This window comes from Clupea harengus, chromosome 18 (genome assembly GCF_900700415.2).
Source record: "Clupea harengus chromosome 18, Ch_v2.0.2, whole genome shotgun sequence".
Lineage (NCBI taxonomy): Eukaryota > Metazoa > Chordata > Actinopteri > Clupeiformes > Clupeidae > Clupea > Clupea harengus.
Genome location: NC_045169.1, coordinates 15933061 through 15953060, shown reverse-complemented (window position 1 = coordinate 15953060; position 20000 = coordinate 15933061). Strand labels below are relative to the sequence as shown.

The window sequence follows — 20000 nt, the reverse complement described above, 5'->3', positions numbered from 1 at the left end:
ATCTGACTCTGAAGTGCCTCACCAGTCACGAACCTCACCGCACTTTACTGTTCCAAGTAATCCCAAATAGGACTGTCGCTTTCTCCCGACTTTTGCCGCCATGAAACCAGGTGAGGGGCGTGTACTAAAAGGGGTACGGCGGAAGATAGACTATGTATGAAATAAATTGACATCTATGAAATACATTGACAAAGACGAAAACTAAGGACATTTTCTCTATAATTCTATTTTATTTTAGTTAGTTTTGTAAAGACACAATACAGTTTCAGTTAGTTATCGGTTTTTTTATAAAGCCTCGTTTTTATTTTTATTTCAGTTAACGAAAAAAAAAATCACATCTCGTTTTCGTTTTTTCGTTAGTTTTCGTTAACTATAATAACCTTGGTGTGTGTGTGTGTGTGTGTGTTTGTGTGTGTGTCTCCAAACTCCAAACCTCAGCAGAGGTCAAACTAACACCATTCTAAGTCTCTGCCAAAGTGGATTACCCATTCCAGAGCAGCTAGGACCACATGCTATGGGCTACAGCTAGACCTACAACTATGCGTTGTCTGTGTGTGTGTGTGTGTGTGTGTGTGTTTATGTGTGTGTTTGTGTGTGATTATATACAGGAATCTGTGTGTATGCACGAATGACATCAATAAAGTCCACAAAAGAACATGTATGTATGTGTGTGTAAATAAGCATGTTTGGAGACAGTCTGTGCAAGCGATTGACAGCTGTGTGTAGGAGGGAGACCCTCCTGGTCATACATATGGTGTGTGTGTGTGTGTTTGTTTGTGTGTGTGTCTATGTGTGTGTGTGTGTGCTGTGAGCTGTGATTGACAGCTGTGTTTAGGGGACTCTGAGCTCCTCTCCTCTCCTCTCCTCTCCTCTCCACTCCTCTCCCCTCCTCTGGTCTGAAAAGAGGAGTAGAGGAGGGGAGGAGTCCTGACAGAGTTGATTAGGAAGTGGGTAGCAGTTATCTCCTCGGTGCAAGGCGTTCGCCGCTAATTAAGCGCTCTACTTTTCTTCCTCCCGCCAGAAAGTAGGCGCTTCCGTAACGGTGTGAGCTAATTGCATTTGACAAAGTGGGAGAGCGGCGAAATGCACCGTGACTGGGAGACGGGGTGCCGCTTCGGAGAGAGAGAGGCTGCCGCGCCCGCGGGTTTGGGGGACACTCTGTGGGTGCGGTGGAGAGAGAGAGAAAGAGAGAGAGAGAGAGAGAGAGAGAAAGAAAAGAGAGAAAAGAGGGGATTGAGAGAAGAGGAAACTGCTGTCGCATAGATTGGGGCCAATCTTTTCTAATCAGATGCCTCATCGGCAAATCTAGAAAGGCAAGGGAAAATTGCTGCAGTTTGGGAAGACGATAATCCTATTAACGTGGCAGCTTCGCTCAGGATGCTCTCTGCTTCATGGACGCTCTGGGTTCACAGAACAAGGAGAAAGAAAGGCCTGACTCCTAAAGTCACCTGCTCTGTTGTTGTGATGGTGGTTGTTGTTGTTGTTGTGGTTGCTAGCGACAACCCTCTCGTTCAGGCCCGTGGGGGGAACAAAAGGCAACGACTCCCTGTCACCTCTCGTTCGGGCCCGTAGCGGGAACAAAAGGCAGCGCGGGGAGAGAAAAGCGCTGAGCGAAAGAGGGCAAAGTGGACAAATAAACTTGTCATAATCAGGCAGGAGCTATTTGAGCTCACCGCCCCGTGAAAAATCCCTCCAATAAAAGCCAGCTCACGCTTGGCCTGGCTGGACCAACGCCCAGGTCTAGTCTGTGTGTGCGTACGTGTGTGTGTGTGTGTCTGTGTGTGTGTGTGTGTGTGCGTACGTGTGTGTGTGCGTACGTGTGTGTGTGTGTGTGTGTGTGTGTGTGTGTGTGTGTGTGTGTGTGTGCGTACGTGTGTATGTGTGTGTGTGTGTGTGTTTGAAGGGGGCCGGGGGGGTTCGATATACCTCTCTGGCTGAGACCGAGCTGCCATTGGTTGGGAGGGTTCAATCGCTTCGGATTGAAGAAAAAAGTGCTTTCATCGAGCCATTTAGCACGAAGCGGTGAAATCTGCAATGGCCTGTGTGTGTGTGTGTGTGTGTGTGTGTGTGTGAGTGTGTGTGTGTGTGTGTGTGTGTGTGTATGTGTGTGTGCACTGAGCCACCTGTGTATGTGTGTGTGTGTGTGCACACTGAGCCACCCTCAACCACCACCTCCTAAATTCTCCTGATGGTCTGCTGCACCCAAACAAGTCCCCTTGTCCCATTCCTCAGTTTTAATGGTTCCACGGTGAATGGTTCCTAACCGAGCCCCAGAGCATGCTGAAGCGCCCCCTTTTCAGAACTGTTTTAAGAGACAGGTGGGGGAGTGGGGACATAAACACATCCCATTAGCCAGAGGAGTGATGTTTGTTGTTGTTACTCTTGTTTGTTACTCTCAAACCTTCAGGGATGAGCTTAGTTCATCTCCTTCTTCATTATGGAAAGAGCAGAAAAAGGGCTGTGCTTTCTCCTCGTATTGTGGACTGAGACTCTGGAGACTCACACACACACACCCACTCACTCACACACGCACACGCACACGCACACGCACACAAACCCACACACACACACACACACACACACACTAACCCTAACCCCACAGACATTAGAGCAGACTGAGACTCCGGAGTGCGTTTTGCTCCGATCCGGCTCAGATCAGATGCGACTCAGAAACGTCAGAAAAGAGCAGAAGAAGAGCAGAAGAAGAGAAAACAACAGGCAGGAAGAGCCCAGAGTCTGAGCCCATCATGAGCGTGGACCAGTCAGAGGAGAACACCGAACGACAAGAGGAGAGGAGAGGAGAGGAGAGGTGAGGAGAGAGGAGAGGAGAGGAGAGGAGAGGAGAGGAGAGGAGAGGTGAGGAGAGAGGAGAGGAGAGGGGAGAGGAGAGAGGAGAGGAGAGGAGAGTGAAGGTGGCGTCTGAGGGAGATCTGGAACGACAGGTGCTGAGAGAGAAAGGAGAAGAGAAGAGGTGAAAGAAGAGAAGAAGTGATGAGAACTGGGAACAGGAAAAGAGAAGAGACGAGAGACGAGAAGAGACGAGAGATGAGAAGAGAAATTGAGAGGGTGAAGCCATTTGAGGACCAGCTGGATTGATTGAGCTGTTAAAACTTTAGGGACTCTCTCTTTTCCCCTCCATTGAGCTGTGTGTGTGTGGTGTGTGTGTGTGAGTGTGTGTGCGGTGTGTGTGTGTGTGTATGTGTGTGTGTATGTGTGTGTGGTGTGTGTGTGGTGTGTGTGGTGTGTGGGCGGTGTGTGGGTGTGTGGGTGTGTGGGTGGTGTGTGTGTGTGTGTGTGTGTGTGTGTGTGTGTGTGGTGTGTGTGGTGTGTGTGTGTGTGTGTGTCTATTTTCCCCTCCATTGGGCTTCTGGAGCCGCTGCCATGCTGGATTTATAGCCCTCACCCACCACATGTCTGGGCTGTTGGCTCTGATCTCGCTCAAAAGCACCGGGCACTTAGCCTGCTGACGCCTCCTGACCATGTCTCAACTCTCTAAAACACGGGGAAAAGCCTTTATCCAGTCTGTGTCCAGCTTTGAGCCCATCCGCTTTGCATTCAGATCAGTTCTCAGTTTGATTTGCTTCGCTCACCGACCCCACACAAACACACAACGTTTGGTTTATCGACACATAAATCACACTGCTTGGCCGACAGGAGTGTGTGTGTGTGTGTGTGTGTGTGGTGAGGTGTGGTGAGGTGAGGTGTGGGGAACCCATGTTGAGGTGACTCTTGCTGAAGTGCAGCCTGGGATGTTTTCCATGGTGTCCTTGGAGGACTTATGGACGATTAAGTGCGGTGTGATTTAAAGGGCCGACTATTACAACCAAGTGGATCGTAAATGCGGATCGTAGCGTGACGATCTACAGCCTGTATGTGGCAGGCAGGGCACACCATGTGTGTGTGTGTGTGTGTGTGTGTGTGTGTGTGTGTGTGTGTGTGTGTGTGTGTGTGTGTGTGTGTCACATGTGTGAAAACAGCCAGGCTACACTTAGCAAGAAATGAAACACACATAATCACATAATGACATAATCACACAGCCATAGAACAAAGAGGCAGGGTTATCGACCACACACCCTTTTGTATCGCACACTTTCAAGATTTGTGTCACACATAGTAAACATTTTCATAACACAGTAAAGACCATAACAGTGTGTACATATCAGACATAACACAGTGAAGCCCGTAAGAGTGTGTACATGTGTGTGAGAGTAAATGTTAAAGGGACATCATTTAGGTTATAGACACATTTTCTTTTTGGGTTCTTTAGGAAAACTATTTAGAATATTTTCAAATTTGTGCCAGAGAATTGAGAGAGAATTTGAGGAAATTTGGGTATTCCAGTATAATTTTTAGAGTTGTGGAAATTTGGTTGTTCCAGTGGAATTTGTTTAGTTTAACCCTCTGAGTTTGGAAGAGGTGGACAGGGGTCGGGGGTGTGGGGTGGGGTGGGGTGGTGGGTCACGACGGGGAAACTTACTTCATGATTTAGAAGTTATGAATCTGTTTAAAGATATGTTAGAATTGGCTGTCATGTTTAAATCTGATATTAGGACATGCTGCAATGACATATATGCTATGTTGTCATATGACATCCTATGACAAGGGGACAGAATTTAGACATGTTTAACCCAATTAGTGCAACTTGGTTAGTTGAGTTTAGAGGCAGATTTAAAACTGAGGGCTTTGCTCTCCCACAGAGAGAGCCTTGTCTGACCAGCTGCGGTGCTATCCACCTCTGTCTGTTCCTCTAGGATACGGGTTAGCGTCTGGGGGTGGGGGGGTGGGCAGGGGCGGTGGGGGGTGATAGGGGGAGCCCTCAGTGATTAGTTCGGGGGTTGAGTTTGCTTTGCTGTACGGTGGTTAAATTCTGCTTAAGGTCGTCCAACAGAGAGAAGAAGGCAGGCTTTAACCCTTTGAGTTAGAAAAGGCACGCCCCCCTTTTTGGCTGACTTCCCTGTCTCCCTCCTTCCTCAATCGTCTCCCTCTCTTTCTGTCTCCCTCTCTCTCTTTCCCTCTCTCTCTGTCTGTCTGTCTCTCTCTCTCTCTCTGTGTCTGTCTGTGATAATGCTCTCTTCTCTTCCTGTATCTTAACTTCGTCTGAAGTAATCCCATAAGTCGTCTATGTGACTCATTCAGCCGAAAAGCTAATGTCACAGCCCGCTAAATAATTCAGCTGATTCATGTTGCATACATATAGGCACATTAGACGAAAAATCTCACACACTCCCCATGTTTTATTATTTACAAACAAGTTTCTGAAGAAAAGTGTGCATTACAGATTACCCAGGTGTATAGGGCCTGACTGATGAAGACCTACACTGCTTGTAAACATACACTTCAGAAGGAATATTTATAAGGAGCTAGACTCTAAATCTTTTATGAGTTTATGTGCATGGGATATCAGCCTTATTGCCGACTAAATGGCACACGTACTTTGAGTGTGCTATTAGTGACGAATGAATTATGAATTTTTATAAGAGTATTGTGCCTATCGAGCCACCGCTTATAATTCAGTTTTTAAAAGCAAGCTATGGCCTCAAGCTAAAATGTTATTGTTTCAGCTACGGCGATAATTAGTACAAAAATAAGACAAAGGAAGAAGAAAAAGAAGAGAATGATGAAGAGGAGGAGGAGGAAGAAAAAGAAGATGAAGACGGGGAAGATGAAGAAAAAGGAAATGTCTTCGTCATTTTGGGAGTTTGGGAGAAAGCCAGTAATTATTAAAGCGTTTCATTATTCAGCTGTCTGCCTCTCTCTCTAAGTCTCTCTGGCTGTGCTGACCAATGAGAAATGGAAAATTAGCGACGACAAACTCTAACTTCCTCTGGTAAAATTGGTAAGGCAGGGAGGCACAGACCCCTAGAAACAAGACGCTACAAAACCGTTTGTTTTTATTTAAATTGTATCTAAATTAGAATCAACCACCTTCAGCAGCCAAGCAGGGCGCACAGACGACAAACTCAAGGTCAGTGGTCAGGTCAAAGGTCGGGTCGGGGCTTTTGTCACTCAAAGGGTTAAAGAAAAGGGATTTTTCCATCCAAAAGAGTCTCATCCAAACCAGCTTTCAGGTTCAGGATCCAGCCAGTGGATTTAATTGGATTGAGGAGAAGAAACACATTAAAAGATCAAACAGTCCCTTTAACTTTTAAAGAACTCTTGTGGGGAGTTGAATTTCTCAAGTGCTTGTACTTTTGTGAATTTCTGTTTTGCTGTCATAAATGTGGCACCGGGGCTGAAAGCCAATCATATTTGATCTTTTGATTCTTATCAAAATTCACAAAGGCAACCAAAGCACAGGTAGTGGGGTGGAACCCAACGGATTTTGCGCACAGAGTTCCTGAACATTGTGTGTGTATGTGTGTGTGTGGTATGTGTGTGAGTGTGTGTGAGTGTGGCTGTGTGTGTGAGAGAGAGAGACAGAGCGAGAGAGAGAGAGAGAGAGGCAGTCAGAGAGTGTATCTATGTGAGAAGGAGAGTGTGTGTGTGTGTGTGTGTGTGTGTGTGTGTGTGTGTTGTTGAGGGGAGGGTTATTGGGGAGTTATGTTTGGGTTATTAGGAGAGTTAGTGCCCTGAAGAGGTGCAGACCCATACAGAGGCATGAGGAACCATGGCAACCCCCTTCTGCTCCTTATACACACACCTCCCCCTTCTGCTCCTTATACACACACCTCCTTCCCTGCTCCTTATACACACACCTCCCTCTCCTGCTCCTTATACACACACCTCCCTCTCCTGCTCCTTATACACACACCTCCTTCCCTGCTCCTTATACACACACCTCCCTCTCCTGCTCCTTATACACACACCTCCCCCTTCTGCTACTTATACACACACCTCCCTCCCCCGATTCACACAACACAGAATCAGCAGAGCCAATGGCTGTTGGGCCTCTACAGTCTGCTCTCTGCCCTCTGCTCTCTGCCCTCTGCACTCTGCACTCACTGTGTGGGCTGGGCTGAGGCAAACTGTCCACTAAATTGAGACTACATGGCCAATGACATTACGTGATAATAGCAGTGGGCAGTGTGATCAACCTACCATTCAATCTACCATTCAATCTACCATATAATCTACCATTCAATCCACCATTCAATCTACCATTCAATCCACCATTCAATCTACCATATAATCTACCATTCAATCCACCATTCAATCTACCATATAATCTACCATTCAATCTACCATTCAATCTACTTTATAATCTACCATACAATCTACCATTTAATCCACCATTCAATCTACCATATAATCTACTATTCAATCTACCATATAATCTACTATATAATCTACTATTCAATCTACCATATAATCTACTATTTAATCTACCATATAATCCACTATTCAATCTACCATTCAGAAGCAGGACCGCCACCCTCTTTGGGTTCACTATTAGCTACATAGAAAAGGTAAAACATATCTCTACTGTGATTGGTTAATATGACATTCTCCTGTGTAACATTCCACTGATTTCTTGGAACTCCATCTTGGGTATTCTGAGAGGGCTTTCCTACTGTTTCTTACTGTTGCTGACTTTGTTTAATACTGTCTGTCAAAATAATCAGTACTCATTAGAAAGCAGCACTTTATTGAATTAATGAGTCTGAGTTAAATCATGAGAGTAATGACTCTGCTATCTTTAAAGCCCTCTAAAGAGGCACTCATAACATCGTTACCATGACTACAACAACATACTTAAATAAAATCACGTTAGCATAATGGACTGAATTGAACCCATTTGCTCGATCCTGGGGGCCAAAACAGGGCAGGTAACTACATTTTAATAACAGGTATTGAAGTAAAAACCCCTGAAAAAAAATCACTAAAAGAAACAATATGCAACCCTGACCCTAGGCCTCTGAGGTACTGCACCTCTCACAGGGGGTTTAGTTAGCGGTGGTTATGCGGAAGGCACATCATTAGTCGTGTTAAGTGGTTTTTATTACCTTTCTCGAGTAGCCACTCGTCAACTACTCGACCGAGTCGAAACGGGATTCTTTGTCTAGCAATAGCCAGGCGCTCACTATCAAAGCTCCCTTTAAAGAGTTTGGAGAAACAGATTCAACAGGTTACACATCTGGAAGGTCAAAGGTTAGAAAAAGGTTACAGAAAGGGCAACAGGTCAAAGGTTATCAGGTCTTTAAATCAGCTTTAGTTAGAGAGATTGACATCTCGGTTATTCACTTAGTCGCTGTTTAGGTTTCTGGTTAGCTGGTTAACAGTAGTTCTAGTTAACACATGTTTAAATGGTTGTGATGTTAGAATTAGCTGTGTTAAGCATATTTATGAATCATTTAGAGACTTCAGGTTTGCATTTTCATGAACAACACGTGGGATGTTTATACTTTCCTGTCACAGAAGATAAAGCAAAAAAAAAAAACAACAATAAAGCTTAACTCCTGAAATCACTGTTTCCTGGGACAGAATCAAAACATCACACATTTTACATCATTAACACACAGCAGCAGTGGAAAGGCAATCTCACCAGGTTAAAACACATAGATCAGCAGCATGCTTAGACACGTTATGAATATGTAAAGTGTTCAGTGCTGCAGTAGCACATTAGCACATTAGCACATCAGCACGTCAGAACATCATAACACAGCTCAGAGGAAGGAGACATTTTCTTTCACTGCATGTTGTGTATTACCTCCCGATTTGAAAACAGCAAACACACTTCATCTTTCATTCCAGACCTGTCCATGTGTGTGTGTGTGTGTGTATGCATGTGTATGCCTGAGTATTATTTACTTTCCCCCCGGCCCCGGCCCCAGCATCTATCCATCATCCCGGTCCTTCTGGCAGCACGCACAGGCTTGTACGTAATTTTCACTGCCTTTCAACATGTCGGCAGTTATGGAATCAGAACAGAAACACAAAAAATGCACAAACACATACCGTATGCAGACACACAGACACACACACTCACACGGACACACACACAGACACACACACAAACATACAAATGTAAATACACACATATGTAAACATGCACACACATAGACACACTCACAAGCATAAAGTGTGTGTGTGTGTGTGTGTATGTGTGTGTGTGTGTGTGTGTGTGTGTGTGTGTGTGTGTGTGTATGCGATCCACCCACTCTGTGGAAAGATGAGCCAGCTGGTTGATAGTGAGAGGAAGTAGGAAATGGCAACGATATAATGATCAGGGTGTGTTTGTGTGTGTGAGAGAGAAAAGAGTGTATGTGTGTGTGTGTGTGCATGCAATCCACCCGCTCTGTGGGAAGATGAGCCAGCAACGATATAATGATCAGGGTGTGTGTGTGCATGTGTGTGTGTGTGTATATGTGTGTGTGTGTGTGTGTGTGTGTGTGTGTGTGTGTGTGTGTGTGTGTGTGTGTGTGTGTGTGTGTGAGTTGGAGAGAGGCCAGAGGGGGAGATAGAGAGACACCAAGCAGGTGCTGCACTGTCCTGTCCTGTCATGTTCCCTTCAGCCCAGAGGTAAGAGGGTGGAGATAGATGGCAGAGGTAGAACTACAGTGAGGGACACATCCACCTGTGTCTATTGGTGTGTGTGTGTGTGTGTGTGTGTGTGTGTGTGTGTGTGTGTGTGTTTGTGAGTGTGTGTGTGTGTGTGTGTGTGTGTGTGTTTAGATCACATATGAGATTTTCTGGGTAGCACTCTAGTAGATTGGACCCCGACAACGGCAGGGCAGCAATCACAGCCCCCCTCAAGAAACCCATTGAACAACAATGCCAGAACCCGCCGTGAAATAGATTAGAGATGAGAGGGAGAGAGGGAGAGAGAGGAAGAAAGAGATGGAGACAGAGAGGAGGAGAGGATGAAACAGAAGGAGAACAAGGGAGAGAGGAGAGAAAGAGAGAAAGGAAAATGGTGAGAGAGAGAGAGTGAGGGAGAGGGAGAGAGAGAAAGAGAGAGAAAAAGGAGAGAGAGCAGGATCTGGAGAGAGGGTAGTTTTGTAGCAGATTGTGCAGAGAGGCTGCAGAGGCTGGAAAAGAGAGTGATTGAGACACAAAAAAAGGACTAAATGTGAAGAGGAGGGATAAACAACGGAGTGATTTAGAGAGGAGAAAAAGAGGGAAGAGAGAAAATATCAAATCTGCAGGATTATCGGAACAACTAGAGGAGCGCCGGGTGTGTGCAGTCCAGTGACTCACCGCCCTGAGTCATTGCCTCTGCTCACCAACCACTCTAAACTACACTACCCACAACCCCACTCTCCCTCAGGCTCTCAGCGTGCTGCAGTAATGAGAGAATGTTCTGGGCATGGCCAAAAGGCATGTTTTTGCCACTGTGACTACTGCTGAGTTATTTTCAACCATTTCCAACTGTTTCAAAAATGAAACCTAAATACATTTACAGTTGATTATTTTAATAAGGGCACCAAAACCACACCACTGAAGACAGATAGATAGACAGACAGACAGACAGACAGACAGACAGACAGACAGATAGATGGATGAGAAAAAGAGAGAGCTGCGTTGGTGTACTGTGTAGAATGATGGCTTTAATTAGATTACATTCACACCTCCAAGCACAAATACAGAAATGCTGTTCATTAGCACGAGCACTAATGACTGACTATGGGCCCCCCTCTATGCAGTGGTGGGGGGGTAGTTTTAGATTGACTCCCTGCTCTACCTCAGGGGGCCTCAAGGTGACGGAAACACAGAGACGTGGTGGGAGGAGAGAAGAAAATGTAACGGTGTGTGTGTGGGTGCATCTGTGTGTGTGTGTGTGTGTGTGTGTGTGTGTGTGTGTGTGTGTGTGTGTGTGTGAGTGTGTGTGTCTGTTCAGGAGTTTCTCTAAAGACAGATAAAAAATATGCGTGCATGAGATTTTGGTTTGGTGTGTGTTAACTAACTGTCTACGTTAGTTTGTGTGCTATCATATTTGGATATTTGTGAGTGTGTGAGTGTGAGTGTGAGTGTGTGTATAGTAGTGTGAGACCAGGCTTCTCTCCCTACAACACTGCCAACATGGGCAATCCTCTTTTAACAAGCTGCTGCTCAGCCTTATCCTCAGTGTTTCCACACAGGCACTCTGTGTATGTGTGTGTGTGTGTGTGTGTGTGTGTGTGTGTGTGTGTGTGTGTGTGCTACAGCCTGCTCAGCCTCAGTGTTTCCACAGAGGCGCTGTGTGTGTGTGTGTGTGTGTGTGTGTTTGTGTGTGTGTGTGCTACAGCCTGCTCAGCCTCAGTGTTTCCACAGAGGCGCTGTGTGTGTGTGTGTGTGTGTGTGTGTGTGTTTGTGTGTGTGTGTGTTTTTTTGTGTGTGTGTGTGTGTGTGTGTGTGTGTGTGTGTGTGTGTGCTACAGCCTGCTCAGCCTCAGTGTTTCCACACAGGCACTCTGTGTGTGTGTGTGTGTGTGTGTGTGTGTGTGTGTGTGTGTGTGTGTGCTACAGCCTGCTCAGCCTCAGCCTCTACAGGAGGAGTGTTTCCCCGCAGGCGCTCTGCTTTATTTAAAGTGCCGGGGTCCGATGCAGGCACTGAGCTGGACGCCTTCACAGGCAATAAGGCCAATCCTGCCCGATCCACAAGGGACGGTCCTGGGGCCTAAATAAACTTCAGCCGTGAATTTACACTTACAGAGAGTCACTGCCCCCCAAAACTTCCATAATCCCCCTTGGATCACACAGGATTCTCTCCGCCCGGCTGTGGGAGTGTTTCGAAGATAAAAGTTAAAGTGTTGCTGGAGAACGGAGACACCAAATCCCACTCCCCACCTCCACACACATACACACACACACACACACACACACACACACACACACACACACACACACACACACACACACACACACACACACACACACACACACACACACACACACACAGTACCAATCACACACACGCACACACACAGATCACCATCACACACAAGTGCTGCTGGGGAATGGAGACATTCCCGCCTCTCTGTCTGGGAGACCAGCAGAACAGGCTGCGACTTGGCCGCCATCTTGCTTGATGTAACCCAGAGGAAGGTAAGTGTGCCAGCAGACCCAGACCCACCACAGATGAAGCACAGCACACACCAGGGGGGGGGGGGGGGGCATTCGGAGGGTTAGCTTCTGACAGTTAGCATCAGCTGTTTATAGCATCGGCCCCTAAAATGAGTGGGACTCACTGTTTTATATAATACCTCTATGGCACAAACCAGCACTGGCATCACCTGGTTGCCAGTCCAAAGTGGTTCTGGTTCAGTAGGACAGAACTAGCGATGCCAAGAGACTGAGCCCGGCCTAGTTTGGACCAGCACGGGTTACAGAATCCAGGTGCCGGTGGAAGCTGAACCATCTCATTTGTCAACCGCTCTGTCAGCGAGGAGGTTAAGATTCTCCTCCGTGCACTGAGTCCAGTACAGCTGTGTCTGGCTGCATGGTCCTGGGGGATCTCTGTGTGTGTGTGTTGTGTGTGTGTGTGTGTGTGTGTGTGTGAGATGGTGATGAATGGGCTCCTATCAGGCGAGAGCAAGAGACGAATGTGTTCTTGTAGATCTACCAGACTGAAGGTGACCCGCATGCTTCCTGCAATAGCATTGACTGACACACCCTCACACACACACACACACACACACACACACACACACACACACACACACACACACACACACCCTCACACCCAGATTACAGATATCTGATCTGTCCACACAGTCATCCCTATCACACACCATACACACAGTCATCTCCATCACACACCATACACACAGTCATCTCTATCACACACCATACATACAGTTCCCATTTACATTTACCTGCCAGTACTAAGGAAAACAGAAAGCCTCAACTCACACTATGTTTTTAGACCAAGGATTCAACTAGATAAACTAAAACTACTGCATAAACTACTGTGTAAACGGGGGACGAGGAATCAGTTTTCTAGTTCCTTCTTAGGTACAGGGTGCTGCTGAGGGTACAGGGCGCTGTATAAACACAGAGGGTACAGGGCGCTGTATAAACACACAGGGTACAGGGCGCTGTAAAAACACTGAGGGTACAGGGTGCTGTATAAACACACAGGGTACAGGGCGCTGTATAAACACACAGGGTACAGGGCGCTGTATAAACACTGAGGGTACAGGGCGCTGTATAAACACTGAGGGTACAGGGCGCTGTATAAACACTGAGGGTACAGGGCGCTGTATAAACACTGAGGGTAGAGGGCGCTGTATAAACACAGAGGGTACAGGGCGCTGTATAAACACTGAGGGTACAGGGCGCTGTATAAACACACAGGGTACAGGGCGCTGTATAAACACTGAGGGTACGGGCGCTGTATAAACACACAGGGTACAGGGCGCTGTATAAACACTGAGGGTACAGGGCGCTGTATAAACATGAGAGTACAGGGCGCTGTATAAACACTGAGGGTACAGGGTGCTGTATAACACACAGGGTACAAGGGCGCTGTATACACACACGGGTACAGGGCGCTGTATAAACACTGAGGGTACAGGGCGCTGTATAAACACTGAGGGTACAGGGCGCTGTATAAACACTGAGGGTACAGGGCGCTGTATAAACACTGAGGGTAGAGGGCGCTGTATAAACACAGAGGGTACAGGGCGCTGTATAAACACACAGGGTACAGGGCGCTGTATAAACACTGAGGGTACAGGGCGCTGTATAAACACTGAGGGTACAGGGTGCTGTATAAACACACAGGGTACAGGGCGCTGTATAAACACACAGGGTACAGGGCGCTGTATAAACACTGAGGGTACAGGGCGCTGTATAAACACACAGGGTACAGGGCGCTGTATAAACACTGAGGGTACAGGGCGCTGCTGAGGGTACAGGGCGCTGTATAAACACTGAGGGTACAGGGCGCTGTATAAACACTGAGGGTACAGGGCGCTGTATAAACACACAGGGTACAGGGCGCTGTATAAACACTGAGGGTACAGGGCGCTGTATAAACACAGAGGGTACAGGGCGCTGTATAAACACACAGGGTACAGGGCGCTGTATAAACACTGAGGGTACAGGGCGCTGTATAAACACTGAGGGTACAGGGCGCTGTATAAACACACAGGGTACAGGGCGCTGTATAAACACTGAGGGTACAGGGTGCTGGTATAAACCACTGAGGGTACATGGGCGCTGTATAAACACTGAGGGTACAGGGCGCTGTATAAACACTGAGGGTACAGGGTGCTGTATAAACACTGAGGGTACAGGGCGCTGTATAAACACACAGGGTACAGGGCGCTGTATAAACACTGAGGGTACAGGGTGCTGTATAAACACTGAGGGTACAGGGCGCTGTATAAACACTGAGGGTAGAGGGCGCTGTATAAACACTGAGGGTACAGGGTGCTGTATAAACACTGAGGGTACAGGGAGCTGCTGAGGGTACAGGGCGCTGCTGCGGTGTCCAGTGATTCATCAGGAGCCCTCAGCGAATACGGACGCTTTGGGGTGCAGCAGGGCAAGATGACTGATCTCTCAGACACAGGTGTGTGTGTGAGTGTATGGTGGGAAGGTGGAAAGACTCTTAACTCATTCTCACAAGTGTGTGTGAGAGTGCAAGAAAAAGAGGGAGAGAGATAGTGTTTGTGTCTCTGTGTGTGTGCATGTGTGTGTGTGTCTCTGTGTGTGTGCATGTGTGTGTGTGTGTGTGCGTGTGTGCGTGTGTGTGTGTGTGTGTGAGAGAGAGAGAGAGAGAGAGAGATGACTCTTTTCTCTCACCTGCTTGACTGCATGAGATAAAAGAGTAAATGATGTCTTTCTCACCCCCCAATCATCCCATCCTCAATATCTCACCTCCCCTTCCTCCTGTCTCACCTCCCCTTCCTCCTGTCTCACCTCCCTCTCCCTCTCCTCACAAAGAACACACTTGACTTCTCATATCTCTGGTGTCCAATCCCGACTCAATTCATTCAAACCCTTTGTGTCCTCCACACCGACAATTTCTCCAAGGCAATTGAAAGCGCTAGGTACAAAGAGAGCAGACCGATGTCACTAACAGATACGCCCACAGGACTGTGAACGGGTTCCTTCTTTAACAGGTGCTTCTCATTTCATCTCACAGGCAATGCAAAATTGCCTGTTAAGTCTGGACTGGGGGAGTAAAGTCTCAATCATGTCCAACCACAGGAGTAGAGACCTGACATCTTAACTGAGCAGGAACAAGCACGAACCAGCCCCCAGATCTACTATTTAAAGCCAGGTAATTTCCATCTTTAATGAATTGGTCACACAGGTGCCATGACTGTTTTGGCACAGGTACAGTAAATCTATCTCTCATGTGATCACGTGACCAGACCGGAGCCAATAGGAATGGCCGTCCTGTTCCGTCATGCACCAGTTTGTCACAGATGAAGATATGTCACCTATGATGTGAGTCACATTAGTAGACCAGAGGCTCAATGAATAGGATTTGTGTTTGGCCGTGTTCTGGCCTGTCACAGGTATGGATGTGTCACTTCTTATCTGTGTCATGCTAACAGACCGTAGCCTGATGTTGCTGTTGCGATGCCAGATGGACACTGAGGTCAGACTGTATCAGATATGATACTCAGGTCGACTGTGTCAGAGAATAAGGAAATGGAGGACATGATGTTCACTCAGGAGGGCGAGCTGGGCACATGCCATCCAGTGATTAACCAATGATTAGGCTGTTACTCAGCACAGACCTGGGTCAGCAGTGATCAACCAGTAACCAGTGGTCAATAAGCGACTAGACAATGACCAATCGGTGACTCAGCAGTTACCAGGCAGTGACCAATAAGTGACTAGACAGTGACCAATCATTGACTCAGCGGTGACCAATCAGTGACTCAGCGGTGACCAATCAGTGACTCAGCGGTGACCAACCAGTAACCAATAAGTCACTAGACAGTGGCCAATAAGTGACTAGACAATGACCAATCAGTGACTCAGCAGTGAGCAGAATGTGACTCAGCATTCCAACCAGGTCAGTGGAGATCCGTGAGATGGTTCAAGGACACTCTGACGGCTGGGAGGGGCTGGACACACACTGCCAGGTGGAGAGGGTAGAGGGACACACACTACCCAGTCAGTTGGTGCCAACAGCCCAAAGGTGGCCATGTTTCGTGGAAAGTAACGGGCATCGCCATGGCTACTGGCAGAAAGCCTGCGGGTGGAGCCTGTGATAAAGGGCATGATGTTACTGCTGGAGGCAGACATGGAAAAGGCCTTAGGAGAAGGGCACACTTCAGGAAGAGAGCGAGAGGGATAGAGAGAGAGAGAGAGAGAGAGAGAGAGAGATAGATAGATAGATAGATAGATAGATAGAAAAATAGACAGAGAGAGAGAGAGATGTAGGACAGACAGACAGCTGCTCTTCTCTGGTGTGTGTAAGGCATGTGGAGTTGTGTGTGCTGGTGAGTGTGTGTGTGCTGGTGAGTGTGTGTGCTGGTGAGTGTGTGTGTCCTGGTAAATGTGTGTGTGCTGGTGAGTGTGTGTGCTGGTGAGTGTGTGTGCTGGTGAGTGTGTGTGCTTGTGAGTGTGTGTGTGCTGGTGAGTGTGTGTGCTGGTGAGTGTGTGTGTGCGCTGGTGAGTGTGTGTGCTGGTGAGTGTGTGTGTGCTGGTGTCAGCCACTCAATGCTCTGCTGAAATCAAAACTGTCAGTCCCTGAAATTAGCAGAGGCAATCTTTTCCTTTCTCCTTCTACGCCTCTAATAGGGGATCCTGCTCACACTCACTCAGGCCTGCTGGAACTTAATTACCCACGCTGCACTGCTGAGGAAGCACTAATCAGGACTCACTTGTCAGGAAATTACTCACAACCCCCTCCCCACCACCACCACCACCACCACAATCATTGCCCGCAGCTATCTTGCCCTCACATCCAAGGGTTAAGGGGTATTAGATGGCAAAGGTTTGTTTTTTTCCTAGCTGCTACACTGACAATACTGTGGGGAAACATGAAGAAGTCTTCCTGAGCGCTGAGCTAGATTAGCGCCTCAGGACATGTCTGCTGGTGTCACGACTGTTGAGTCTCTTTCTCAGCCCTCCGAAAGACCTGGAGAGACGCATCAAGGCTCTGTGATCCTCTTACGCAGAGCAGAGTGCCTACAGATCATAGAAGACTTAGAGCAGAGTGCTTACAGATGAGTCCCTATGGCTCGAATAGGACTTATATCAGTCCATATAGAGGACTTATATCAGTCCATATAGAGGACTTACAGCAGTCCATATAGAGGACTTATAGCAGTCCATATAGAGGACTTATAGAATAGTCCATATGACTCAGGGTGTCTGTTACCGGCACAAACCTAAGTAGGAAGACCATAGACGTTTCAGAGACTCTACTGAGGAGGCTGCAGACCATAGATGTTAAAGAGATTACATTGCAGAGGCTGCAGACCATAGACGTTAAAGAGACTCTACTGGGGAGGCTGCCGACCATAGAAGTTAAAGATATTACACTAACGAGGCCGCCGACCAGAGACGTTTCTGAGACTCCAAAAAGGACATCTCAATAGGCAGTGGCACTGAGCCTACAGCAAACTCTGCTGCCTGTACAGTAATTCTGCTGACAGCTGTGAGGTGGTCTGACGATGAAGATTATTTGTGTGTTCCGGCTGTTTTGTTAACTTGACAAAAGTTGAGCATTTCTGAACGCTGAGTCAGAGGTTTGGACCCAGATGTTTGGATGCATGTGTCTGCCTGTTAATTAGGAGCGTGATGTGAGTGTGTGGAACACTGGGTGCTAATACATAGAAACACGGTTCTATCAGAACCTCCTCCGGCTCTTCAGGGGAACCCACCCAGGGTCAAAAGCAATCTAGCCTCAAGTCTGCCCCCTGCTGGCTCTTATTAGATGCAGCATTCAATCTGCTATGGTTACTCCCTACGCCAGCAGTTCTTTTTAGACTTCTTAGCCTGGCCTGTGTCCCGTCTGCACCTTATCTTGTCTGTGTCTGGCAGGAGGGGAAAGAGGGGCAGCTTAGACACGTAGATGCCTCTCCTTGGATGCCCCTCCCACTCTCCACCCCACCAATGTGAACAAGTCCCCCCCCCCAGCCCCCCCGCCCCCCGAGGCTTACCCCTCCACTGAACCCCGGCTCATACCACCACACACTGCCACCAGAGGGAGAGGCACAGTCTGTTCTGTGTGTGTCAGTTTTCTTATTTATTCCCTGTGCTGTCCCGTTCTGTCCCATTCTGTCCCATTCTTTCCCATTCTGTCCCTTCCTCTTCTCCTCTCCTGTCTATTCCCTCTGACATGATTGACATGTCTGCATACACTGCTATTCCCCAGTATGACTTTAGTTTGTCTCTGATTGTTGTTGTTTTGAACGGACTGAGCCCAGACAGCGCTGAGCTCCACTGGGGCCGTGTGCATTGGTGTGTGTGTGTGTGTGTGTGTGGTGTGTGTGTGTGTGTCTGGCATTGTGGACCTGGTCCATTTAGCCCACAAGGACACACCTGTCCTCATTGCCATTCTGTCTGTCAAACATGCAGACTCTCCCTCTCTCTCTCCCTGAGACACACACTCAGACACACACACACACACACACACACACACACACCACACACACACTCACACTCACACTCACACTCACATTCACACTCACACACCCCACACACACACACACACACACACACACACACACACACACACACACACACACACACACACACACACACAAACACACACACACACACACACACACACACCACTTATCCTAGGAGGCAGGAAACGAGACAGCTTTTCTTCTCCGGCATTGTGAGTTGAATAGCCAATAGAGCCGTGGCGACAGGAACACACTCCGCTGGGCGCTATGATACCGGACGGTTACCGAGGCGACAAACACTCTAATCACATTTCAGCTACTGGGGGAATTAAATGGGAGGATGATTACAATGTGAGTGGGTCTGGTGGCGTAAGGACGGTAATCCCTGACTGTTTCTGAGGATTATAGCAGATACCCACACACACACACACACACACACACACACACACACACACACACAACACACACACACACACACACACACACACACACACGCCACGGAAACATCCAGCTACACTCCTCTTTAATTGTCCTAACAAGACTAATAGTGTCTATCAGGATCATTTGCAATAGTATTGTGGAGGACTGACAATGGAGAGAGGGAGAGAGGGAGGGAGGGAGGAGGAGAGACAGAGACGGATTGAGTGAAGGTGTGAGAGAGAGAGATAAAAAGAGAGAGGGAGAAAGAGAGAGTGAAAAAGAGCAGTGGGAGAGGTAGAGAAAGGAGAAAGAGGATAGAGAGGGATGAGGAACCACAAGGAGAGAAGAGAGAAAGGATGAGAGAGGGTGAGAGAAGGAGACACACACACACACACAGACACACACACACACACACACACTCACACATACTCACCCACACACACACACACACACACAGTCTGTGACCACTCCTGACCCTCACACAAATAATACACCCTTGAAATGAAAAAAAGTTGAAAAAAGAATGAAAACCAAATGTAAACAGCTCTCTCCCTGAAGTGTGTGTGTGATGAAGTGTGTGTGCGGGTGTATGTATCATATTTATTGTTGATCTCTTAGGGGCCGTCATTCTGATAGTGACATTTATATTGAAGAGGGAGGAAGGCAGAGCCAGTCAAAAGGCAATAACACACACAGTCCAATCTCTTTCAGGTCAGGTCCATTTACCTCACTTTATTAGGTGACCCCATGGCCTTGAGAGTCTCTCTCTGTGTGTGAGTGTGTGTGTGTAAGTGTGTGTGTGTGTGAGTGAGTGTGTGAGTGTGTGTACGCTATGCCGCCTTCGAAAAACACAGTCAGGAGAGAGGTCTGTGAGTTTGAGATGACAGTGATTTGGATTACTGCTCGGATGACAGGGACTGAAGGAAATGTACCCACACACACACACACACACACACACACACACACACACACACACACACACACACACACACACACACACACACACACACACACTCGTCTGGGTGTAGCTGTGAGAGCTCTTGTCACATGCCTCTTATTTCCTTGTTCTTTCAGCATGCTGGATCTCTCTCTCTCTCTCTCTCTCATACACACA

General features: G+C 47.6%; 1 protein-coding gene across 13 annotated transcripts in view; it reads right to left on the bottom strand.

Moving 5' to 3' along the window:
• The window catches only part of LOC105895412 (neurexin-2), a 736614-nt gene that overhangs the window by 32844 nt on the left and 683770 nt on the right, over positions 1-20000 (bottom strand). For 9 of the 13 annotated variants that reach the window (XM_031585048.2, XM_031585052.2, XM_031585053.2 and 6 more), the window contains one exon: positions 7944-8033. The exons of the other annotated variants lie outside the window; for them this stretch is intronic. In XM_031585048.2, coding sequence (XP_031440908.1) covers positions 7944-8033 — 90 coding nt within the window. The remainder of the gene's footprint in view (positions 1-7943; positions 8034-20000) is intronic. 13 annotated transcript variants of the gene reach the window in all.